This window comes from Ipomoea nil, unplaced genomic scaffold, assembly GCF_001879475.1.
Source record: "Ipomoea nil cultivar Tokyo-kokei standard unplaced genomic scaffold, Asagao_1.1 scaffold2036, whole genome shotgun sequence".
In the NCBI taxonomy this organism is placed as follows: Eukaryota; Viridiplantae; Streptophyta; class Magnoliopsida; order Solanales; family Convolvulaceae; genus Ipomoea; species Ipomoea nil.
The window spans coordinates 625,960-652,554 of record NW_017618464.1 but is presented as its reverse complement, the minus strand read 5'-3'; the positions used below and the strand labels follow the sequence as shown (position 1 = coordinate 652,554).

The 26,595-nt window shown below is 38.2% G+C and overlaps 2 protein-coding genes and 1 long non-coding RNA gene across 3 annotated transcripts; 1 reads left to right on the top strand and 2 right to left on the bottom strand.

The window, feature by feature from the left end:
• The first annotated feature begins 1,846 nt into the window (after positions 1-1,846).
• LOC109148277 (tRNA (guanine(37)-N1)-methyltransferase 2-like) lies at positions 1,847-6,253 on the top strand. The gene is made up of 13 exons (XM_019296164.1): positions 1,847-2,092; positions 2,253-2,350; positions 2,496-2,600; positions 2,790-2,852; positions 3,018-3,091; positions 3,602-4,124; positions 4,194-4,343; positions 4,413-4,562; positions 4,632-4,760; positions 4,878-5,036; positions 5,430-5,536; positions 5,697-5,771; positions 5,850-6,253. The coding sequence occupies exons 1-13, from the start codon at positions 1,992-1,994 to the stop codon at positions 5,940-5,942; spliced, it is 1,827 nt and encodes a 608-aa protein (XP_019151709.1). The 5' UTR covers positions 1,847-1,991; the 3' UTR covers positions 5,943-6,253.
• A 118-nt stretch (positions 6,254-6,371) lies between these two features.
• LOC109148278 lies at positions 6,372-7,189 on the bottom strand. The gene is made up of 2 exons (XR_002048780.1): positions 6,757-7,189; positions 6,372-6,666 (listed from the first exon to the last, which is right to left on the bottom strand). It is a non-coding gene; the product is annotated as an uncharacterized LOC109148278 (long non-coding RNA).
• A 5,861-nt stretch (positions 7,190-13,050) lies between these two features.
• Positions 13,051-16,119, bottom strand: LOC109148203 (serine/threonine protein phosphatase 2A 57 kDa regulatory subunit B' iota isoform-like). The gene is made up of 3 exons (XM_019296058.1): positions 15,696-16,119; positions 14,003-15,203; positions 13,051-13,640 (listed from the first exon to the last, which is right to left on the bottom strand). Exons 2-3 carry the CDS (start codon positions 15,167-15,169, stop codon positions 13,284-13,286), a joined length of 1,524 nt encoding a protein of 507 aa, XP_019151603.1. The 5' UTR covers positions 15,170-15,203; positions 15,696-16,119; the 3' UTR covers positions 13,051-13,283.
• Between the last annotated feature and the right edge of the window lie 10,476 nt (positions 16,120-26,595).

Genomic DNA, 26,595 nt, shown 5'->3' with positions numbered 1-26,595 from the left:
AGCTCTGAATTTTAGTTTCATTTTCCACACTAGTTTCATTATAACAACACTAAAGTATCATTTTAATTATACTACAATGTCATTTGACAATATACGTTGTTGAATGAGTTCTGTTTTATAGTTTAATTTTTCACACACACTAATTTCATTTTAATAACACTAAAGTATCATTTTACAATCATAGTCCACATAGCACTATGGACCACGATCCACTCTATAACAACTGCACAACACTTGAATAATAGGTGGAGATCAGATGGGTTCACACATATCATATGTGTGATGTCTCTTTAATCGAAAAAAAAAATAAAAAAATTAATGGATCTCTTGAACAACCACAATTGTGTCACTCTCAATAACCACCCACCTCAGCCCATTATCATAGCGCAACCTCAAACCAAAATAGATAGTGCAAAGTTATGTTCCACAACTAAATAGGGAAGTCAAGTCAGATAGTTAAGATGAGAATATAATTGTGTTGTATTGAATAATCAATTTGAAAGTACAAAGAACGAATAAGGTAGTCTCAGTCTAATACTAATAATATAGTTTTAATAATTACCACTTACCACTGGGTTTGCAGGTGTTTGAGGATTTCTTAAACAATATACGCCCATATTAGTTGTTGTTTGTATAAGTGTGACATAACTACGGTTTAGGTGATATGTTTGTTGTATAAAATATCAAAAAAAAAAAAAGAACAAAGGTCTAAAGGTTAATGTGGCAAATTATTGTGTGGACCACAATAAAAAATAAATTTTTAATATGTTAAAAGTACATTATTTGTGTACTAAATACACATTATATAAAATAATGTATTTTCAATACTCAAATAATGTATTTTTCTTTAATATAATGTACATTTTTAATATATTAAAAGTACATTATTTGATAGTATGTTCCACACAATAATAATTGGGCAAATTATGCTATGAGCACGTGCTCACCATGCACATGGTGCACACGAATCTATATTCATAATTTCTATACTATATATCCATAAATTTCTAGACTCTCGGTGAGCTAAAATTATGAATCTAAAGTATAAATTTTTGCTCACCGAGACTCTCGAAATTATGGATATACAATATAGAAATTATGGATCTACAGTATATAAATTATAGATATAGATTTGTGGTTAGAAATTATGAATCTAAAGTATAAATTTTAGCTCACCGAAAGTCTAGAAATTTTGGATCTACAGTATAGAAATTATGGATATAGATTTGTGCGCACCATGCAAGGTGAGCACGTGCTCAATCATTATACCGTGCACCAGGGCGCACATAGCAATGTGCGCCCCGCGCCCCCCAAAACGACGTCGTTTTGTATTCTGTTATAAAATTATGTGTTTTCAGGTATAAAATTCTGTACATTCGAAACAAGAGGGTTTTTGTCTTTTTAAAAAAGATTATGTTTTTTCAGGTATAAAATTATGTGTTTTCCGGTATAAAATTATGTGTTTTCTATTATATAATTCTGTACATTCGAAACATGAGGATTTTCAGTTATAAAAATTATGTGTTTTCAGGTATCAAATTATGTGTTTTCAGGTATAAAATTCTATGTTTTCTATTATACAATTCTGTACATTCGAAACATGATTTTTTAATAGCAAACACGTGAAAAAATCAAAACAACGTTATTTTGGGTCAGGGCGCACAATGCACTGTGCGCTCCGTGCACGGTATAATTTGCCGCACGCGCTGACAGCATAACGAAAAAACGATTGTAATAATTGGGTCAAGGTCACCTCTAGAAACTTTTGGGCCAAGCCCAAATGTGAACTATGGACTCTCCAAATTGACCCATTAACTTCTGAGTAATGACCAAAACCCTTGATCCCAAAATCCCCTTCTCTTTCCTGGATTTATATTTACTGATGAGCTATACTGCATTACTTTTATTCGCAAAGTTTTCATTACTTTTACTCTATTTCAGTTTTGGTATTGTAGAATTTGAGGATTTCTGTTTATTCTCAGCCTGAAAAAATGGTGGAATTGGATGAGAGCAAGTTTGATATGCACCTGAAGCTGTTGGCGCTTCGAATTCCGCGCCAACATTGCAAAATCGCCACTCGAATATTCAACGGGTACGCCATAATTTTTTTTTTTTTTTTTCAGAGTAAAAAATCATGCTTGGGAATGCTGGAACTTGAGTATTGCTGCACTTCAGTTCATTTCAAGTTTTCTTTTTTGTTTCTAGTTTCTGGATTGATCAGTTGATGACATAGACAATGTCTTCTGTTATAGATATATGATTAACAGGCCACGCATAAAGCCTATCGCAGAAGATCCTACAAGTGAAAAGAACCGCTACGTAATTTTATCTGAAAACATCCAGAATCCAGGTAAATCATGCTAAACCAGTTTGTACAGGTGCTGTGATTGGCCCTGTATAACATGTACCAAAATGTGTTGATCAGTTGAATTGGATATTGCTGTGAAAATTCGGCATTTTCTAACATTCTCTACTTCTTGTCTTATGTGAAAAAGATTTATCAGAAGTTCCAGCTCAAAAGCTTGCTGAACTGAAAGGTCTTTGCGAGGTTGAAGTAGTTCCTTATTCACTGACATTGGGGTATTCCTATTGGAGTGCAGGTTACATACTAAGCTTCTAATAAACTCAAAATATAGTTTTTGTTTTCTTGTCCATGTTTGATAAATTTGTCTTTGGTTAATTATTACCATATATAGTTTGTTTCGAGTTTCGAGTTAAGATGTTTCCAGCAGTAACATATTGCCTTAGTTTTGTTTTTGCTATTCAATGACTTGACTAGTTCACTGCAGACCATATACTAAAACAGATTCTGCCTCCTGGACTTGAAGTTCCATCATCCTTTGAGACAATAGTTAAGTACTTCATAATGCAAACCTATTTTTCACTGCCTTCTTATGAGCACTGGGGTCTTTTGTGGGTTCATGTTACCTTCTTACTATTTGGACTGGAAGTTTGGAATATTGGAGCTATCTCTGTTGGGTTCTTGATGATATTGATGGCATGATATTTGTATGCAGGTCATATTGCTCATTTGAACATAACCGATGAGCTTCTTCCGTACAAGGATGTCATTGCAAAAGTCATCTACGATGTACGTTCATTTAGTTATGCCTTTGTTTATCAACATAAAGTTATTTACTTATTTGTCTTTTTTTTTGGTAAACATGAAGTTCTCATGTACAAGTTAGTGTTTTGGTTAATTTCCCAGATAATAAGTTATTGTAGTAGTAGTAGTAATAGTAATAATGATTATGATGATAGTTGTATTAGAGGCAGAGAGCATAGTGAACTTTGTGATTCCACTTCAAGTGAACATTTTAAATGAGTTTGATATGATTAATTAACTAAAATTGTGGATGTTATGCTTTCTATATTTGTCTCCCTCGTTGAGCGTGTGTATAATGCTACTATTTACTGCACTGAAGCAGTCTTGCAGATAACTGTATCATTGCATGTGTTAACCGAAATTTAACTCCTTCACTTTGATTATTCTGTTTTACTAATTCTTGGCTTTTAATGTTCTATGCCAAAGATGGCAAAATATATATTTAAAATTTGGAGTTGATGCCCTTTATATTCACTTTTCTTAACTCTTTTTCAGAAAAATTACCCCAGAATTCAGACAATTGTGAATAAAGTTGGAAGCATCACAAATGAATTTCGAGTTCCAAAATTTGAAGTATTAGCTGGGAAAGATGATATGGTAACAGAGGTAAAGCAATATGGATCAAATTTCAAGCTTGATTATCGCTTGGTTTATTGGAATTCAAGACTGGAACATGAACACCTAAGACTGGTCTCACAGTTCAAGTCAGGAGAGACAATATGTGACATGTTTGCTGGTATTGGTCCATTTGCTATTCCAGCAGCACAGAAAGGTTGTAGAGTGTATGCAAATGATTTAAACCCAGATAGCGTCCAGTATCTGAAAATCAATGCTGAAATCAACAAGGTCAATGATCTAGTCTTTGCATATAATATGGATGCAAGGAAATTTGTATCTCTACTGATGGCTATACCTTCTAATGAAGGAAATTTTGAATCTGATGTTCAACTGAATTCATCTAGGCCATTTGATAACCAAGCAAATGGAGGACTAATGTCTGGAGAGACAACTGTGTCAGGTATTTTGTGTACCAACTTATGTTACCTTGATGTGAAGTATGGTTTGGCATAATACTGTCTCCTTGCAGATGAGATGAAAGAAATGCCAGATAAAATTTCAAGGAATACTGAGAGTGTTGATGGTCATGAAGGCTCATCTGTTACGGTAGATGTGAATGTAACGCCATTTGATAACCAAGCAAATGGAGGACTAATGTCTGGAGAGACAACTGTATCAGGTATTTTGTGTACCAACTTATGTTACCTTGATGTGAAGTATGGTTTGGCATAATACTGTCTCCTTGCAGATGAGATGAAAGAAATGCCAGATAAAATTTCAAGGAATACTGAGAGTGTTGATGGTCATGAAGGCTCATCTGTTACGGTAGATGTGAATGTAACGCCATTTGATAACCAAGCAAATGGAGGACTAATGTCTGGAGAGACAACTGTATCAGGTATTTTGTGTACCAACTTATGTTACCTTGATGTGAAGTATGGTTTGGCATAATACTGTCTCCTTGCAGATGAGATGAAAGAGATGCCAGAAAAAATTTCAAGGAATACTGAGAGTGTTGATGGTCATGAAGGCTCATCTGTTACGGTAGATGTGAATGTAACAGCTGCTAAAAGATGTTCTGAGACTTCTCTAGAAGGTAGTGTTATGGTCAGTTGGAGTTATTTTCTGTACAGTTAGCATTAGGTGTGTTTATCAAATCCTTTTCCCTTTGGATTGTTGATAAAAATAAATGGCTGAATTTCTGCATATGAAGGAAATGATACTGTTGATGGTAGCAGTGCTTCTCTGAATGGTGCAAGAAAGAGAAGGTTGAACAAGAGGATGAGAATTTCTGAGCCATCGGATGCAAATCCCTGGGAGCATGTAGATCATGTTATAATGAACCTACCAGCCTCTGCCCTGCAATTTCTTGGTAATGTGCTGTAGCTCGTTTTTCCTTCTCTACATGCATGTCTTTGATTAAAGCCAAAGTTTGTGCTCTCTTATCATCTTACGGCATTTACTATGTAACTAGCCTCCTCATTGTGCTAAAACCCTAGTGAATCATCTACTAATATGGATGCGGAGTAATTTTCGTTTTCTTTTCTTTTTCTTCTGATTTGGGGTACACAATGGTTGTGGGGAGGCTAGCGTGTTCTTCTGCTTGATAACTTGTTGCCAACCAAAAAGATATGGAAACTTGAAACTTGTCTATTTATAAATATAAATAAAATATGTCTACTTAATTGTCTCTTTACTTTATTTTACTTTGCGAAGGAATAGTGGGAATTGGGAAAGTAGTTGATTTTTCAAATTTCTTCAACAGATGCATTTAGAGGCCTTATTGAAAGGAGATATTGGAAGGGCTCTTTGCCTTGGATTCACTGCTATTGTTTCATGCGCTCAACTGAGACAAAGGAATATGTAATTTCCGTGAGTATCTTATACAGAGTTTTATTTTGTAATTTTTGCGTTCTTAAGAAGATGCTCTATATTGCCTTGAATTCTGACACAAGGAAGTAGATTGTCTACCTTGGATGCTAATATGCATTATTTTTAATTTACTATACGTTGTCCTTTTTATATGATGCAGGAAGCAGAGACTGCCTTGAATGCTAAAATATCGGACCCAATATTTCACAGGGTTAGAGATGTTGCTCCAAACAAGGTACAAACTCACACCAGTACTGAGTTTCTTGACAGCAAAGTAGCAAACTAGTATAACAGTAACATAACTACTATGCAGGCGATGTTTTGTTTAAGCTTTAGATTACCCAAGGAAACTTGTAAAGATCACGAAGTTGACCATAGCACTCTTCATTCCTCTGGAGAATCTTGAGCAGCCCCTGAAGGTCATGTTTAGATTCCTGGATATCCTCTAGTTGGAAGAATTGGCTCTTTGTGTTTTCCTATATTGAAAAGACAGTGCAGCAGAGGAGATGCTCAAACAATTGACAAAAGGAATGCATCTCAGATGATGTCTGCTGTCAATCAGGCATTTCGCTCACTCAAGTGGAAACTAGTTAGTCTTAACTCAGAACAAAATTCATAAAGAGGCATTCATTTTCTTCTTTCTTTGAACGAAACTCGAAACTCCATGTAGCTAGCTTTATTTTCAGATTAGCAATGAAGTTTATATTTATTGTCTTAGTTTGCCTGGCAAATAACCATAGGGTCTGTTTGGTTCAGAGGGAGATTAATCCCACCTCCTCTGATCATGTTTAAAAGAGTCCAAAAAACTAACAAAACAAGGAATTGAGTGGGATTATTAAATCAACTAAACCTTGTTTATATAATGAAATTATAAAACTAGACTAGAAGACACCATGGCCTTTACATTATTTCCTCATATCATGATATAGAAATGAAATATGAAATGTTTCCATTTTCCCCTTTATTAGTTAAAGAAAAAAAAGAGAGTGATAATTCCTGATTGTCCTCCATGGATCTCAAATAGTTTGTACTGGTAGTGCTTTAGCTTTCAAGGGCAACAGCAGCATAGACAGTCTAAGCAGCATTCACAGGTCTCAATACAGCAGAAACAGCAACACAAGGTGAACAAACTGCAAATTTACCATTAAGATTCAACTCAAGACCAAAACATAGATTTTACCATTAAAAAAACCAAATAAACTGGGAGGGATCACACAAACCAGGCATAAATGCATCCTTTCTCTTCACGTCGGCGCTGAATGTGCTCATAGTATGACATTTCTTGACATGCTGGTGGTGCATTCATTTGTATTTTTTGTTTCTGTTCTCACTTTTCACCTTCTTCCTAAAGCTTGAAGCGATGATACTGAGGGTTTCTAACTAGAGAAGCTGACAGGAAATGGAGACAGAAAGTATGGATATAAAGCAGTAAGTATAAGTAAATGATGGAAAGCAAGATGTGACACCATTGAAAGTTGGATGGTAGTTCCCCATAATTGACTTTGATCCTTCTGGAATTTCCACATACTACCTTCTTAGGCAGTTAGGCACCATGGAAAATTTTCAGGTACATTCAACTATGCTATAAGAAGATATAGGTTTCTCGAATTTCATATATGAATTTATAATGCAACATTTTTGAATTTTAATGGACCACCAAATTCATTATTTGTTACCACTTAGCATTGAGGTATTATACTATTCCAATTTTATCTGTCCTACTTACTATTTATTGGTCAAACCAACTTTTTTTTCTTTGTTTATTTTCTTTAGTAATTTTTTTTACTTATTTTTAAATTTGATTTTTGGGTGTTTAATAGTATTTTAGTGTAGTTTCTAAATATATAAATTTTGTATACTAATTTTAAACTTAATATTATGAAAAATTAAATTAAAAATAATTTTAGTCAAACATCGTTAATCGAATTAGACATATCAAATGGGACGGAGAGAGTATTATTATTATTGGTTTTTGAATATTGACTTGGTAAAATAATACCTCTCACATATGATACTCGATAGATAGGAATGAATATAATATGGTTGTCAACAAATTTACTTTAAAAAAATAACTAGAAAGAAAGGGAAAATCTTAGTTAAGTTGGTTAAACGGTTGACTTGGTAATCACAAAGTCACAAGTTTGATTCCAAACTAAAGTGGCCGATTGACTTTCTTAGTTTGAGCTGGTTAATTGATTTACCTGTTTGTGATTCTTTACCGACTAGGATCATAAGGTGGAGTTTATCTGGTGCACACGTTTATATATTTGTGGGTTTTTCTCATTACTACAAAAAAAAAGTCTTTTACAAACATATGGGTAAACGTGGCTTTCCTCTATTGGCTGTGGCTAAGAGCTAGACATTTAGTTCATGTGACAGACAGATGAACAACATTTATATTAACAAAATTTGGAGCCTCCATGAATAATGTGACAACTATCATCATTATTTACTTCACGGATTCAACTAAATCAGTGTCTGCCGTATGCTCTTTTTTCTTAGAATTTTTTCTTTAAAATTACATTTTTCTGAAAAGTGAGTCTAATAAATTTCTGTTTATGGGAATGTGATTCCAATTTCCAGGAATTATGATATTAAGGAATTTAAATCTAGAATATTTAAAAGTGTTAATTGAAATCCTAAGAGAATAGTTTTTTTTTTCTTTTTTTTTTTTGGGTGTTTAATACATTCTGTCACTATTATTATTATTATTATTATTATTATTATTATTTTTTAAATCATTGAACAAGGCATTTATCAAAGAAATTATGGCTGCTTAACTGGCATTTGGTTAGACACTTTTATAAGCCTTACTATTCAATTTGCTTTCAAGTACTATGTTTGCTAACCTACTATCAGACTCAATTTCTTTAGTATTCATAAAAGTCATTTATCTTTGCCAAATTACATTGTGGACCATGAATACAAGTTTATTTTTAATAGGAAAAATGATTAATTAAGTTCTTAAACTTTACTCAAAAAGTCAATTAGGTCCCTAAATTTTTAAAAGCTGCAATTAAACCCTTCAACACATCATTTTGGTGCATTGAAGTCCAAAAATTGGATAGTGACATGTAATAATAGGTCACTAGGGCTCCAGTGACTCTTCAACCACCTCCGACGACCTTCCGATCAAATTTCGATGACACTACCTAAGAAGGTGACCAAAATGGTGGTCGGAGTTGATCGGAGGGTTGTCGGAACCCTAGTAACTATTACAAGTCACTAATAAGTTTTTGGGCTTTAATGAGATGTGTTTAATTGCAACTTTTGAAAGTTTATGGCTTAATTGACTTTTTAAGTTAAATTTAGGAGTTTAGGAGTCTAGTTGACCATTTTTGTACATTATTTGTGTACTGAAAGTTCATTATTTGGTCAGAACTCAAATAATATACCTTCAAAAAAAAGGGAAAATTGCATCTTTGTTCCCTGAGTTATACCTAAGTTTTGACTCAGTCTTTGAGTTATGACTGTATCCATTTTTAGCCCCTCAATTTGAACGAAGTGGCGCATTTGGTCCCTGATCGTTAAAATTGATGGAAAAATTAAAAATTATTTAAAATTTGAGGGGTAAAGTATGAAATTCACATTTTATTCTCCTTCTCAAAACCACTTTTACAACATTATAGTTCACTTTTTAGCCTCTTATTTCAAGATTGTTCAATTCTAAAAGCATTTCAATAACTTTAGTATGACTTGTTAGGAACGTGACTCTCGTATAACAAACTTAAGACTTAGCACAAATAAAGAAACACTTAATCATTGTATTTAGACGTGTGAAACGCACTATCCTATCAATTTTCAAATTTCTTTACTAAGCAACAAAGGTAATCAAACCATAACTTTTGAGATACAAAATGATGTCAAATTTCTAAGGTTGCTTTTATGAGAAATTACTAACGGAATAACTTTGAGATTTTTTAGTATGTAAAATTTTACGTACGAAAAATCTCAAGTTACTCCCTTAGTGAATTTGTCATAAAAATAACTTGAGAAATTTGATATCTTCTTGTATTTCAAAAGTTATGGTTTGATTGCCATTATGTTTAGTAAAGGAAATAAGAAACTTTTAGGATGGTGTGTTTTACATGCTTGAAGACAATGATCTAAGTGTTCTCTTGTTTGTACTGAGTCACAGGTTCCTCATACGAGACTCAGGTTACTAAAGTCATACGAAGATTATTGAATTGCTTTGGAACTGAAGAACCTTGAAATAGAATGCTAGGAAGTTGAAAATAGTGTTGCAAAAGTTGTTTCAAATAAGAAGTTAATAAAATGTGAATTTCCTACTTTACCCTTAAAATTTTAAATATTTTTTAATTTTTCCGTCAATTTTAACAGTCGGGGACCAAATGCGCCACTTCGCTCATAACTGAGGGACTAAAAATGGATACGGTTATAATTCAGGAACTCAGTCGTCACTACCATTATAACTTAGGGACCAAACTCGCTATTTTTCCTAAAAAGAAATGAACATTTAGTATATTAAAAATATGTCTTACGTAAATGGTCCATGATATAATGATTTTTTTTTATCTTCCCCTCCCTTACGGCCTTACACGAGTTGTTATATCGTGCACTAGGACACACAATGCATTGTGTGTCTTATTCAAAACAATGTCGTTTTTTATGTTTAGAGTTTATGTGTATTATGTTAAGAGTTTATGTGTATTCTACTATATAATTGTGTACATTCGAAACATGGAATTTTTTTAGAAGTTAACAGTAGAAATGAGAATCGATTTTTTTTTTTTAATAAAAAAAATAGATACAAAACGACGTTGTTTTGGCCAGGGCGCACAGTGCATTGTGCGCCCTGGTGCACGATATAATTTGTCCCCTTACACACATTATATATGTATTATATTTTATTTATAATTTATAATTTATAATTAATTATAATTATAATTAATTATTTATTTTGATTTAGATATTTGTTAAGGAATAATGGTTAAATAGGTCACTGAACCAATTAGATTACTGAACTAGAAAAGTGTAATTAACGCATCGAACAACTTAAAGTTGTGCAATTACACAAAATAATTGGTTACCTGTTGATATAAATTAATTTTATTGTAAACTTTTGTTAAAATATTAAAAATAGCACTGGTTTCGATTAGTCTTGGGGTCTCAATGGGAGATCGATGGTCTCCATCACAAATCATTGGAGCTCTTCTCTCCATGGATATGATGGAGAAAGTATATGAAGATAAAGTTGGTGGATTTAGAGATGGAGCCTTCACTTTTAGATGAGACCATTAGTCTCCGAACAAAGATTGGTTGAACGTTGCCTTCCTTTTTTATTTTTAATTGTTTAAAATTTTTTATAATATAAAATAATGTAGATTAGCACCATGTAACCAAGGTAACGGGTGATTAAGCAAGGCAACCAGTTATTTGGTGTAATTGCACGATTTCAGGATTAAGTTGATAGATGGGGTGTAATTACACTTTTTCTCAGAGTGTGTTTTCTAAATTTCTAGTGTTTGATAGAGGGTGAAAAATGTGAGTCAAAAGAAAATGACTATTTGGTCAAAGGAAAATATTTTTATTTTCTTAGAAAATGACTTTTTTTTTTTTTTTTGAGAAGTCATTTTTCAATTTCTACACAAACACTACACCACCACTGTCGTCGCCGTCACCACACCACCACTTATTATTATTATTATTATTATTATTATTATTATTATTATTATTATAAATGTTGTTATATTCTAAACAAAACAACTAAAATGTTTAATTGTGCAATTTTGCTAATTTTTTGGAAAATGACCCAAACACACAAAGACAGTTTTCTGGAATGCAACTAAACATGGGAAATGAAAATGTTTTTTTGGAGAATGACTCATTTTCTAAAAAACATTTTTCAGAAGTAATTTCCCTGGTTTCCAAACACACCCTTAGTTCAGTAGTCCAATTATATTTTCCTATCTGGTTTAGAGACTTATTTAATCTTTTTTTCCAATTCTATTTTCCTATATGGAGAAAATATTCATTCTAATAAAAAAAATCAATTTGGTGAAAAATGTCTTTCTAATTTTTTAGTCGAAAGATATTTTTTAGATTCTTTAATTTCCTATCTCTCTTTACACTTTTTTTTAAAAGTTAGTTTCTGAGTTATTATTATTACCATCACACCACAGCCACCACCACCACTACCATCACAAGCACCACCACCACCACTAACACTATACCACCACCATCACCACATATTATTATTATTATTATTATTATTATTATATAACAAATAATATGTTCATTTCAGGAAAATGAACCAAACAGAAAAATGTAATTTCTTACCTTTTATACAAACATAAAAAGATAGTTTTTTGATGTTCAGCCAAACACTAAACAATTAAAATATGTTTTAGAAAATGAGTCATTTTATGAAAAATATTTTTAAGTTTCCGAGCCGCTTTGATATTTTTACAAAACGCTCCTGTATGTATCAGGGCTGCACGGGTGTTTTCGTAATTTTTTTTTTAAAAAGTTATAACTTTTTCAAGTAGGTTGGGATTGCCCTTCAATAACTAATCAAAATAAGAGAGTGATTTCGTACTTAATCCATGATTAAACTTTTTACCTAATTACTTTTTTTTTTTTTTTACTTTCCATCATACCAAATTACTTCAACAGGTAGATGAAATTTGTAAAGTGGAGAAAATTTCTTCGTGGGTGGTTAGATTTCATACTTTTTTACTACAATTGATGTGTATACACATCAGATTTTCGTGGATTTCGCATCATCTTTTACAACTTGTTGGATCGCTATCCATTATATGGACTACATTTTACTTTCGAGAAAGTCTACACCCTTATCCAAATGCACGCTTTAACATGACGTTTGGTTGGAATGAAGGAATTAAGGTACGCTTTAACAAAGTATTTGGTTAGGATGAAGGAATTAGGAAGGAAATGAATTGTAATTCGGCGAAAATAAAATAGGAATTCAAATTACATTGTTTGGTACGCATGAGTAGAAGTTATGGGAATTGAAAAAAAAAAGATTAAAATGCCCTTGATAATAGTAGTAATAATAATAATAATCAAAGGTGATGTTGTAATTTCATATTGTTTTCCTTTTCGATGTTGCACCGAATTGGAATTTATAGAGGGAGCTCTATGAATTCCAATTCCTCAAATGAAGGGAATTGCAATTCTCTTCAACGAAACAGCGCAATTGAAGTGTTCAACGCATTATGTTGTAATTGCAATTCAATTACGTCCAACCAAACAGGCCGTAAATGAAATTCGTTTTGTGATCTTAACTAACACAGGGCCATGAGAGGATAAATCAGCTTAGGGTGTCCATAGCGAACCGCCCAATAAGCACCTCTTACAGAGAGCTAAACTTAAAAGCGGATTGTTACCAAACTAACTACCTGACCAACTCAGCGAGGTTGGTCCCACAATCTATTATATACTTCTAAAAGGTAAAAGAAATGGTCATCCTGGAGAGCTACACACAGAATCCATATTGAGTTATAGAGAGAGAGAGAGAGAGATTGGTATGGTTGTCTCAGTTAGAGGAGGTGTGGATTGAGCCAAACTGCAACTCAGTTTAAGAGTCAGAAAAGTTACTTGACACTGTTTTAAGCAAAAACCAACCTTGTGGAGGACTCCTATGTACACCCATATCTGATCAGACAATGCTTGTCTAACTTTCCACACCCAAAAAACCAAAAAGAAAATAATAAATAAACAAAAACCAAGAGGGATGAGCTAAGAGATGCCTTCTATTGATCAATCAGCAGCTAACAAGGCATGTGTGCGGTTTCGCTAGACCTGAAAGATCGCTAGGCACGGGTTGATAACTAGCAGCCATCTCGAGGCGTTCCCATGTTAGCCTTCGCCTCTCAGCAGCACCATTCGACACCGAATTTTCTTCCTCATATTTAGTTTGGCAGGCGAGCACGAGCTCCTCGTCCATCTCGGAGAACACTTTTCTCACGTTTAGTGTCAGGTTTAGGATCGGTTTGCTCCAGTGGCTCTGGCTGTTCCTCTCTAAAGCCGACACAAGAATGGGCATGATCACTTGCTTGTTACGCATAACAAGGTTAAGGATGCTGTCGTTGCTCCATAAGAGATGTGCTCGTTCCGCCACCTGAAAGTGGTAATAAACTCTGATTTAGCGGGATATGATTGAGACACGAAAACACATAGTTTGCAAGTCCCTGGCTACAACGCGCAAAGGGGAAATAGATGTCTTGTGTTCCATTTTAACTAAAAGTCTAAGCTGATAGTTGGACCATGACCTTTGGCACGGGGTTTGCTCTGATACCAAATGTGTGTTCCATTTCAACTAAAAGGCTAAGCTGATAGTTGGACTGCATATTTATGTTTATATATTATATGCTCAACATGGATGACATCCTAAATGGATATCACTCTATGCCTAGGTTCTCAGTATTCGTTTTTCATCTTAATTCTTTTGCCACGAGAGAGAGAATCGAGAGAAAATATTACCTGGAAATGGGAACTATTGAGGCAACATCCAATACGTCGAAATAGAGGCACCATGATCTTCTCAAACTCGGAGACGCTTATCATTTCCAAAACCTCTTCTATCTCACTGATGAACATCAACTCCTTTTGGCTATTTGTCACGGGCCAATATCTCAAGAGCCTCGTTATCGCAGTGCTAGCAAGATTTTGCTCCTTTTCTACAAATTGTACAACGCAGTACGCTAGCTGTTGATGATAGACGCCCAACGACTTTGGCTTGTGTAAAGGTATCAAAGCTCGGGAAAAGAACACTTTGTGCTCCTCCTTCAATGGCAACGCAAAACCGGTAATCACACTCCCGAACACTTCCAACAGCTCTGCAATCCCATTATGCCGTTGTGTCTCGAAAACAAAGCGATAAAACAAATTACTGACAGCCTTTCTGATAAAAGGCCTGTGCATCATGAATTTTCCATAAAGCCGGTGAAGAATTGATTTCAAGCACTCTCTTTCCCTTGGGTCTTCAGAATCGAATAGGTTTAGTACTTTTAATATGAAAGAATGATCTATAAATTTCTTGGCCACCTTCGGGTCAAGCGAGCATAAGCTTACGAATCGAAGGAGCAGGTCATACACGAGCTGTAAATGGTACCAGGCGGGATCGAAGAACAGTTCTTCATCCTCGCTCTCGCCCCGAGCATGGGAGGCACACTTTGGTGGGAAATCTCTAAACAGGTTAACCGCACACATTCTACAAACTGCAGCAATTGCTGATTCGGTGCATTTCACCGACCCCGAGGCAACAAAATCGTTGAGCTCGAGTAATACCTGACGCTTCAGATCTTTCTCAGCTGCGTTCTTGTCTGGATCACCGAAATCATAAACCGAGCAGCAAAGGTTCAGTTTACTCACAAGCAGGCCTTGTTTCTCGCCATTCGAAACATCCTTAAAGCACAAATGTGGCGAAATGGATTCCCCTCCCGCCACAATGCTGGCGGGGAAAATTGCTGATGACACGCGTTTCACTACATTTAGCCGGTTCGCTATGACATTGCAGCTGTTAGTGAACTGCATCCCATTGCCCGAGTTCGTAGGATCATTGCAAGAATTTGGTTGAGCCCCAGATGAGTCCAGAGAATCAGATTTCAATGATTTTCTAGGAATTTTCGCAAGAATTTGCTTGAGCATAGTAGCAAAGCTCCAATGAATGTAAAGATCAAATCTAAGCCAACACAAACAACATATACACAATAAGAACAAAGAAGATAAACACAGAAAATGGTGAGATGACATAACAAGGACCAAAAACAAGAAGACCATAAATCCCCAAATTTCATTTCCCACTTCAGTTTAGTGATGAACATATACACATTGCTAGTAGCCCTTTCTGTAAAAACTTCAAATTTCATCATAATCAAAAACCTAACTTCATCATAAAGTATGCACTAATTTCTAAGCTGACAAATATGCAGTCCAGTATATATAGCTGAAATTTTAGATCAGGAACCAAAAACAAGACTGCTAATACAAATCTGTACATCCATAATTAAACAGGGCATACAGAAACCACAGATCTGAGATAAGAATCATATCATTAACACAGCAGCACACCAGAAGAAAGAAATCAAAGGGATTCAGGAAATCCTTAAAAGATACAATTTTGTATCCACATGTATGTATATATATAGAGAGAGAGAGAGGGAGAGAGAGAGACCTGAATTAAGAGGAAAGTAGAAAAGGGCATATAGCAGATTCCTGGGAGAATAGCAGAGGTAGAGAAGAAGAGAATGGGAACGCTATAAGAGGGAGAAAGGGTGTGTGAGAAGTGGGCAATCACATCAATGGCCTTCTTTTAGCTTTGAATTGAAGACACAATGATGGGGTTTTGAAGGGAGCCTACTATTTTTTCTCTCTGAACACACTTTAATTTCCTTTCTTTCTCTCTCTCTGCTCTTTTTCTCTTTTCTTGGTACCAAGAAAAACACAGAAAATGCATAGCAGCAGCAGTGAAAGAAAGAAATGGTTTTTGATTGATCTTCTTTTGTCTGTTTTACACAGCATCACTGATACATGGGCGCCACTCTCTGCTCCCTCAGTTGAGAGAGAGCGCCACTTTCACAGAATTTGCAGCCATCGGACGGTGGTCACAATTCTACTTGTATTATTACTACTGCCACCCTCCCCCACCATTGTTCCGATCACTTCAATCCTACTATTTTTTTTTTTTTTTTAATTTCTACACTTTAAATTTTGTTTGAATTATCCAAGGGTATGCATCGAAAAATTTCAATTTTTGTTGGATTCGAATTGGTAACATTTGGGAAATAAAATTTATAACTTTAATTTTAATATATTTTTCGTTTTATCCGTCATATTTATTATTTATGAATCAAATCAATCAATTTTCTTTGCTTATTTTCTTAAGTATTTTTAAATTAATTTTTTATATTTAATAGTATTTGTAATATAATTTTTAAATATATAAATTTTATATATTAATATTTAACTTAACATTATGAAAATTTAAATAAAAAATAACTCCAATCAAGTGTTGGTGTCTCATTAATAAACCAGACATTTAAAATGAAATGAATAGTATATTACAGGTCGTTTAGTTGGAGGGAGAAATTATGTGGGAAAGGAATTGTAATTCTATGATGGCCCGTTTGGTTCACGTTCACGGAATAGGCCGGGAATGACATAGAATTCCCAGAATAGGCCTATTCCTTTATTTGGTAACCATTTCTATTACCAGTAATAATATTCCTGGTAATAGCCTATTACCTCAAATAAGGTAATAGCTATTATTAGGGTCCCCCTGGTATTAGCCTATTACTGAACGCTCAGAAATAGATTTTCGAATCTATTTTCTTTTTTACCCCTTTCTTTAACCTAATTTTTTTAATCCTATATATAAATTTATCCTATTTCACCACCGTCGTCGCCACCACCACCATCACCGCCATCGCCGCCGCCACCAACGCCACAACCGTCGCCGCCCCCACCACTACCACCGCCACCACCACCACAACCACCCCAGCACCACCACCGCCACCACCACCATCACCACCACCGCCGCCGCCGCCACCACCACCGCCACCGTCACCACCACCGCCGCCGCCGCCGCCACCACCACCGCCGCCACCAAAACCACCAGAACCACCACCCAGCAGCACCACCGCCACCACCACCGCTACAACCGTCGCCGCTCCCACCACCACTGCCACAACCGTCATCGTCACCACCACTACTGTCGCCCCCACCACTGCCACCGCCACCACCACCACTACCACCCCAGCACCACCACCATCACCACCACCACCGCCACCACCACCACCACCATCGCCACCATCACATATTTTTATAAGGGTATTTACGTCTTTTAAAATATATTTCATTTCTATTCCTTAAATCAACCAAACACTGTAATATAATTCCTAAGTCTGTTCCTTCCGCGAACCAAACAATAGAATACAATTCCTATTCTATTCTTTGCCTATTCCATTCCTTATGAAATAGCATTCCTATTACCTCAAAATTCATTTCGTGAACCAAACGTGCTGTGAGAGTTGAATTACTGGGAATAAAGTGGGAATTTAAATTTCAGTGTTTGGTTGACAGGAATAGAATTACTGGGAATTTCAATTCCAATGTTTGGTATACATGGGAATTGAAAGGGAGTAAGTAGTATAAAGTCAAAAATGTCCATTATTATTGTTAGACATTAATTTTAAGTTAAAAAAGAAAGAGATAATTTTGACTCATCACTATCTTTTTTTCCTAGGAATTAAAATCTCAGGGGGGACATGGGATTTTAATTCCATGAAAATGGGGAAATTGCAATTCCCTCCAACCAAACTACGGAATTTAATGGCCTTTGGAATTAGGTGGGAATTAAGTGGGAAGAGAATTTAAAATCCCTCCAACCAAACGCCCTGTTAGATATTAATATATTTTTTTTGGCATAACACATATAAATAATTTGATTTACGGAAAAGCTTTTACTGACTACTCGAAAGCTCACAAATGACCATAATGAAGTAAATTAACTTAGTTCGTAGCTGACCAACTCAAATCAAGAAATTAAAGACAATAGACAATCTCTCATGTGAAGTCAACTATCCGATTATCTTGGTTAGAAATTTAAATTAAAAAAATTTTTTTTTTTAATAAAGAAGACTGCATTGTTGGTGTTGGATATGATTTTTGACCGGAGAAACTATGATAATATGATCAGCCGACGTGAGCTTTCCTTTTCTTGTTTTTTTATCTTTAAATTTATTTAATTTTTATAAATATTAAAAGATGATGTGACAGTGACAAATTAAGATGATTAAAATAATTTTATTTTTTATATAAATTATTTATATTTTAAAAAGATATTAATTAATTTAAATTAAATAATATAATGCAATTACCTTATCTAGTGTAATTTACATCTCCTATGTAATTTGTGAGATAGATATTACAAAATTGGCCGTGTAATTTACTCAATATACATATTCGAATAGTGGCCGTGCGTTCCTTATCACTAAAAAAAACAGTTGTTTTTGTAAAAAGTGTATATAGTCATTGTGGTGTTTTAAGAGGTTGACCAAGTTAATTTATATTATCAAAATATAACAAATAAAAAATAAGATAAAAACAATAAGTTTGACTTATGTCAACGAAAATTCAGCAGGCAAATTTATTAAAAATAATTCACAACAAATTGAGAAAATTGTGAATAGTAAAGAATGTAATGTAAGTTTTACCAATTTTGTTAATGTAGTCTTTAGTTTTTAATTCCAATCAATTTGATCCTTAAACTGTTTAAAATTTCGTCAATTAAAAATTCTTTCAGGGATCAAATTGATGAAATTTAAAAAAAGAAATGAAAATCACTATTTTGATGACTGAAAGAGTTTAATTGACGAACTTTTAAATAATTTGATAATCAAATTAGTTAAAATTAAAAATTATGGACTACATTGACAGTTAAGAAACAATTGAAGAATCAAAATGGTGATTAACTCTTTTTTAATTTAGTTAATTTTAATTAGGTACATTAGGTTCATAGAATACCAACACCTCATTGATTGGAATCTATTAGGTTTTTTTAATTTAAAAAAAAAAAAAAAGAATTTCCTTTTTTCTTGTCTTTTCTCTTTGCTTTTTGTTTTTGGACGTGCTCTCTAACCTCTCTTAGTTTGGCACTTTGGCACAATAACTAAAACTTAGAATTAATATCAAATTTATTCATAAAACGTGAGGATTTCATTGAATGAGTTAGATGTGACTCTATATTTATCGTTAATTTGCTGAAGAGAGAGAAATAAAGAATAATAATATTATAAAGGGTTTGATTGTCAATTGACTTATGCTATACAAAATAGAGATGAAATGTTAAGTTGGTGTTATCTCTAGAGAGCATAATAAAATGGTTGACTGGTTGATTATCTTTCGAAATTACAAATTGTCATGATTGTGGTATGATGGTGATTATAAAATCCCACCCCCTCTCTCCGATTTGCAGGTGTTTATGTACTAGTCGCCTTGTGTCGACTATCGAGAGACTTGCCCTATATAGTTTTGTTTTATTTTTTTAAGTATCCCTTTCTTAGAAATTTAAAAAAAAAAAAAAAAAAAAAAAACATAGCCATCAAAATTTTGTAATTTTTTAAAAATAAAATGTTCAATAATAATTTCATCATATTTTTGCTTTAACTTTTATGATTTTATCAAATTGAATCTTTCATCAGGTAATGTCTTGCTACTAATAACATGTAAAAATTTATTAATATAAAGTGATATTAAAAATAAAAAAAAAAATCGCCTGGATTTGCTCATCTTCAACATGTTTTTTTTTTTTTAATTTTTTTATGTAGAGTGATATATATATATATATATATATATATATATATATATATATATATATATATATATATATATATATATATTTGTCAAGACAAATATGAAAATATGATATTGGGAAAGGGCACAACAACAATAATATTAACATTAATCATTACAATAATACATGGTTAAGGTTGGGTAGCCTTTTTATTGGGATCTAAAAAGACGACAAACTTTTTGACTTAATTCTAATTAGAAAAGTTATAATTTATTAATAAAAACAAAAACATGCTAGATATTTCTTAACTTTTTTTTTTTTTTTTTTTTTTTTAAATTCAATATCAATAACAATAAGGATGAATGCTAGGAGCGAAAAACTCGGAAAGATAATCATTTTCCTTTTTTTTTTTTTTGAATGCTATTGGCTCTATTACATTGTAGTATCTATTCATAGATAATTATTTTTCTTAAAAGAACTACAATCTAATAACAAGTTTTATCATAATTCAAAATAAGTAAATATTGTATGAGATTATTTCACTTTAAATGTATAATATTTTTCAATTAAAATGTAATATTTGCTATATAAGTTTATGTCATCTAAGGTCATCCGAATTTGGTAATTTTGACACGTTTAATCATAAACTTTCAAATTAACCACCAGTGGTCCTCCGAATTTCGAATTTTGATCTGCCATAGTCCTTCCGTTAACATATGTCATCTGCACTGTGAAAAGTAAGGGCAAAATAGTATTTTTATATCATGTCCAACCAAAACAACTCATTTCCCTCAACAATTAGCCCTAATCTCTTATCAAACTCATCCATAAGATATTGTAACACAGTTAAATCAAAGTTCCAAAATAGGAGTTGGTAGGGAATAACCCGACCGACATAAGCTCTACCACGACCGACTTGCCTTTGTCTTTGTCTTCTTGTCTTTGCAGGTAACAGGTCGGGCTTTTTATGAAGAACCCGGTCGGGAAGCGACCGGAAATTGCCCGAGCATTGGTGTCGACTACCGAACCGTAGCCCTTTGGCGAGAGAGCTGACAAAGGACACGTGGCAGCTCTTTACGACGACAGACAGGGCACCCGGGAGGATGACACGTGGTGGCTACGTGGAGAACATGCCGAACGGCCGGATTCTTGTCCCCGGCGCAGCGGCTATAAATACTCACAATAGCTACAGTGTGAGGGACTTTTGGACGATCGATAGGTTGTTACTAGAGAATCCCGACCGCAGTCAGTCGGCACTCAGAGCAACAAAGTAGATTGTACTTAGGGCCTTTACCGTGATCAATAAAGTCTCTTACTTGCTTTAATTGGTCTCGGGTTTATTTTATATTGCTTGCGCAGAATTAGCAGTATCATTTTGGCGCCATCTGTGGGGATCGAACCCATGACCACACGGTCGCCCAACAACCGGTGAACTACATACAACCGGGATACCCAACACCCGGTCAACAATATCAGCAGCAGCCGGTGATGTATCCCGGCCAATATCCATACCCGGTCCCACCTCCGCCGTACGGGTATTGGCCTAGCCAACCGATGTACTACACTCCCCCGGTTGGTTATCCACCATATACGCCTGCTTACACGGCTCCAGCCGCCGCTCCTCCAGTACAACCAACCGCACAGGTAGAGCCGCAGCGTCAGTCCGCTTCCCGGGCTCGACGCTCGGCTCATTCGCGGTTGGGGTCGGGGGGTGCTGATGCGATGGAGGCACCAGGGCAGGCCCAGCGAGCGGTGGAGGTTCCCGTCCAAGCGGAGGACCCCGAAGAAACTGCCCGAGCGGCAGCTTTTGGTCGTCTTCGACCGGAGATACGCCAGCGTTTGGGACCCCAAGACCCGAACCGCGGGCAAGAAGACGTACAGATGCAGGAGGTTAGCCAGGAGGCCTCATCTGGGTATAGCGGGTCGAGATCTCACTGACGGCGACGCGCTCGGGATACAGCCCAAGCCGCTTAAGCCGCCGAGCTCAACGAGACCCGAGGATTACTCTATAACCTCCAGGCGGAATTTGCGCAATTCAGAAACGTGCACCCTGCAGCAACCCCGGTTGGACAACCGACCCTACACCAGACGCCTTTCACAGCGGCGGTAATGGCTCAGCCTTACCCGCTCGATTTAAAGGTCTCTGGAGAGAAGAGTTATGATGGCCGGACAGACCCTGAGGCTCACGTCAACGATTTCTACAGCAATATGACGCTGAAGGGTGTGTCAGACGCCGTAATGTGCAGGGCTTTCTACTTCACGCTTACCGGTCGAGCGGCGGAGTGGTTCCGAACTTTGCAGCCGGGATCGATCGACAGGTTTGACACCCTGGCGGTTAAGTTTGTGAGGAAGTTTATCACTTCCAAAGTGGTGAGGAAGCCTTATATGTATCTGGAGAAGGCCAAGCAACTTGAAGGCGAGAGCTTGACTGACTTCCTTACCAAATGGAAGGCGGCGGTCGGGGAAGTCGAGCCCATGGATGATGCCACCGCCACTCACATGTTACACATCTCTCCCCGGCCACGTATGAGGAGGCCCTTCGAAGGGTCACAGATTATGCCAATGCTGGCGAGGCGAACGCCGTAAAGCGCTCGCAGGAGGTCGGGTCTTCATCCCGTAAACCGGCCGGCCGGGCGGAACACCGATCGGGTGATGACCATCCCCGATCCCGCACCAGGACTGGTGAGTTCACGGCCATGAACCGATCGGCAGCGGAGGCCATGCAGTATGCCCAGTCTTGCAACCTCATCAAGCTTCCCCATCCCGATCGAGATGGTCCTGACAAGAGTAAGCATTGCGCTTACCACCGATGTGCTGGGCATGACACTGAAGAGTGTACCCACTTGCTCCAACTGTTGGAAGATTTGCTCAATCTAGGGAAGTTGGACAAATGTGTGGGGAGGAGAGAGAACCCCAAGAGGAATACCGATCGGAGAGAACAGCGGCGCTCTCATCACCGCTCCGATCGGTCAGGTCAGGACCGAAGAGACGATCGAAGAGATGATCGTCGCGATGACCGACGGGACCCTGACCCTCCGTCTAGCAGCCGACCAGCAGGAAAGCCGACCATCCACGTTATTTTCGGTGGATTGGAAGACGCTTCCCGACCGCGGAGTAATTGCCCGGTCGCCATAGTGGACTCCTGGGAGACTGGAAAGAGGCAAAAGATGGAGCCCATAACCTTCACCCTGGAAGATCAACCCAGCAGCGGTGACCACGGCATGGAGGCGCTCGTGGTCACAATTGATGTGAAAGGGACCGATGTCCAGAGGGTTATGGTCGACATTGGCAGCAGTGTGAACGTCCTTTATTTGGACGTGTTTGAAAAGCTTGGACTAGACAGGAAGGAGCTGACTCCGATCGGTGTACCACTGTCTGGCTTCACCGGGGCTCTTATTTACCCCGAGGGAAAGATAACACTCCCGGTCGAGATCGGCACGGCCCCGAAGTCGATCAAGACGGAGTTAGAATTCGTTGTGGTCAACCTCCACTGTGTCCACAACATTATCTTGGGCCGACCCGCCATTATGAAGATCGGTGGGATAATTTCAATGCCTCACCTATGCATGAAATTCCCCACCCCCAATGGGGTCGGTGTAGTCCGTGGCGATGTCCAATCCGCCAGGAAGTGTTACACCCGAGCGGTTAACAGACGCGACTCTGGTTCGTCTTCCCGGGTGAACACCATAGCCAAAGAAGAGGCTAAAGATCGGAAGGAACAACCAGAGCCTTCCGAGGAGATAGAAGAAGTTCCCCTATCCGAGGACCGACCGGATAGGAAGATCAAAATTGGTCGGGCCCTCACCCCAGATCTCCGAGCAAAAATTTTGGCCATACTCCGGGAGTATGCCGATATCTTCGCTTTGGGGCCCGAGGACATGCCCGGGATCGACCGGTCGGTTATTTGCCACAAGTTAGCCGTCGATCCCGCAGCAAAGCCGGTGGTGCAAAAAACCCGGCACCTTTCTTCCGATCGCCGCGAGTTTGTTAGAGAGGAAGTCAAGAAGATGGCGGCGATCGAGCACATCCGACCCGTGATCTATCCCGAGTGGGTGGCTAATATAGTTCTTGTTCCGAAGCCCCCAGCGTGGAGGATGTGCATTGATTTTACCGACCTCAATAAGGCCTATCCGCTCGACCCGTATCCTCTACCGAGTATCAACCAGATGGTCGACGAGACGGCCGGGGCCGAATTGATGAGCTTTATGGATGCATTCAAGGGTTATCATCAAATCATGATGCACCATGAAGATGAGAGCAAGACAGCCTTCGTGACCCCGGACGGGCTGTATTGCTACCGAGTGATGCCGTTCGGTCTCCGCAACGCAGGAGCCACCTACCAGAGAATGGTCAATATGCTCTTTGCCGATTTGCTAGGCCGAATGATGGAAGATTACATTGATGATATGTTGGTCAAGAGTCGGGACCGATCCGACCACACTCGGGACCTCCGTGAATGCTTCCAGATTATGAGGAAGTACCAGTTGCGGTTGAACCCAACCAAGTGTACATTTGCGGTTCAAACCGGCAAGTTCCTCGGCTATATGATGACTAAGAGAGGAATCGAGCCAAACCCAGCCAAAGTGAAAGCGATTCTGGACATGCAACCACCTTCTACTGTTCGGGAAGTCCAGCAATTGACCGGCCGGTTGGCAGCCCTCAGCCGATTCCTTTCCAAGTTAGCCGAGCGCGCTTTACCTTTCTTCAAGGTATTGCGAACGGTTAATGGATTCGTCTGGGACGAAGAATGCCGAGCGGCTTTTGATGAGTTGAAGGAGTATCTCATGTCACCTATTGTGCTCTCAAAGCCCGAGCTCAGAGAAGAGCTAGACGTATACCTCGCCGTCTCCGATCGTGCAGTAAGCGCAGTATTGTGCCGAACCGATCCGGAAGGGGTCCAGCGACCGGTGTACTATGTAAGCCACGCGCTACATGGTCCCGAGCTCCGGTACTCCCGGTTAGAGAAGGTCGTCTACGCCTTATACATTGCCGCGAAGAAGTTGGCTCCCTACTTCCAGGGTCGAGCAATTCGCATATTGACCGATCAGCCGATCGGGCCAATCCTTCGAACTGCTTCGTCTTCTGGCCGCCTAGTCAAGTGGGCGTTGATGTTGACCCAATATGCGATCGAATACCGACCAAGACCAGCCATTAAGGGTCAAGCTTTAGCTGATTTCTTGGTCGAGTGCACCGCCCGGGATACCCGACCCCCCGAAGTTGCGGATCCCGAGGCTGAGTGGTGGTCGTTGGCTACCGATGGGTCGAGTAGCAAGAAAGGAGCAGGAGGAGGAGTGGTGGTCACGAGCCCGGAGGGATTCAAAGTTTACTTTGCTCTCATGTATCAGTTCCATCCGACCAATAACGAAGCCGAGTACGAAGCCTTTGTTAACGGCTTACAGTGCGCTCGAGACTTGGGGGTTGAATACATCCGAGCTCAAACAGATTCTGCGCTCGTGGTCGGCCAGGTTCTCGGAGACTATGAAGTCAATGGAGAGCGTCTGCAATTATACCGAGACCTAGCCATGGAGAAGCTTACTCAGTTCCGGGGGTATACCGTCCGGCACATCCCCCGATTGGATAATGCCGACGCGGACGTCTTGTCTAAATTGGCTCAAGACGCCCCGGAACATATGTCGAAGATAGCACGAATTTTGGTGATCCCGAGACATAGCATCCATCGTCTACCGGTCAATCCGATTCAACCGGTAGAAGATAACTGCATCACCGATCTAAAGGAGTACCTCGAGCACGGTTGACTCCCAGACGACCCACAGCGTGCTCGGAAGGCCAAGCTTAGAGCCCCTAGGTTCCAAGTCTTGGACGGTCGTCTCTACAGACGATCATACGGAGGACCTCTTATGCGTTGCTTGACCGCATTTGAGGCCGAACTGGTCATGAAGGAATTGCATTCGGGAATTTGTTCTTCACATCAAGGAGGCCGATCGTTAGCCCGTCGTATCATGCTGATCGGGTACTATTGGCCGTCCCTCCAGCTAGACTGTGAAAAGTTAGCTCGGGAATGTGAGACGTGCCAACTGTTTGCCCGGATGCCTGGACGACCGGCAACTTTCTATCAGCCGGTAACGACTGCAATTCCCTTCGCTAGGTGGGGGGTAGACATCTTGGGCCCCTTCCCTCAGCTCTCCGGTCGGAGAAAGTTTGTGATTGTCGCCATTGATTACTTTTCCAAGTGGATCGAAGCCGAGCCTTTAGCCACGATCACTTCTCAGCAGTGCGCTCGGTTCCTCTGGCGCAATGTGATTTCCCGCTTTGGCGTGCCCGTGCATCTCATCAGCGACAACGGCCGCCAATTTGTGAGCCAATATTTTCAAAATTTCTTGGCCACGATGGGGCGACCCACGTCCGGTCGTCGGTGGCTTACCCGCAGGGAAACGGGCAAGTGGAAAACGTTAACCGGACGATTTTGGAAGGTCTAAAAAAGAAGCTACACTCGGCTGGTCGTAGTTGGGCCGATGAGTTGCCATATGTGTTGTGGACTTATCGGACGACCCCGAGGGAAGCTACTTTGGAGACCCCTTTCGCCCTGGTTTATGGAGCAGAAGCCCGACTCCCGATCGAGGCTTGGATCCCGACCGATCGAGAAAGAACTTACAACGCGGAGGAGAACGAACATGCGATGGTCGTGGATCTCGATGGGGTCGAGGAAAAAAGAGAGCTAGCCGCTCGGCGTATGGCCGAGTACCAGAAGCGGGTCAAGAGTTCGAAAGATGTTCAGGTCAACCCTCGTTACTTTCAGGTGGGAGATTACGTTCTACGACGA

Coding starts and splice junctions, on each gene's coding strand:
- LOC109148277 (XM_019296164.1), top strand. CDS start 1,992: ATGGTGGAATTGGATGAGAGCAAGTTTGATATGCACCTGAAGCTGTTG. Junction 2,351..2,495: donor TGAAAACATCCAGAATCCAG/GTAAATCATGCT, acceptor TATGTGAAAAAG/ATTTATCAGAAGTTCCAGCT. Junction 5,772..5,849: donor GAGATGTTGCTCCAAACAAG/GTACAAACTCAC, acceptor ACTACTATGCAG/GCGATGTTTTGTTTAAGCTT.
- LOC109148203 (XM_019296058.1), bottom strand. CDS start 15,169: ATGCTCAAGCAAATTCTTGCGAAAATTCCTAGAAAATCATTGAAATCT. Junction 13,641..14,002: donor TCAATAGTTCCCATTTCCAG/GTAATATTTTCT, acceptor TACCACTTTCAG/GTGGCGGAACGAGCACATCT.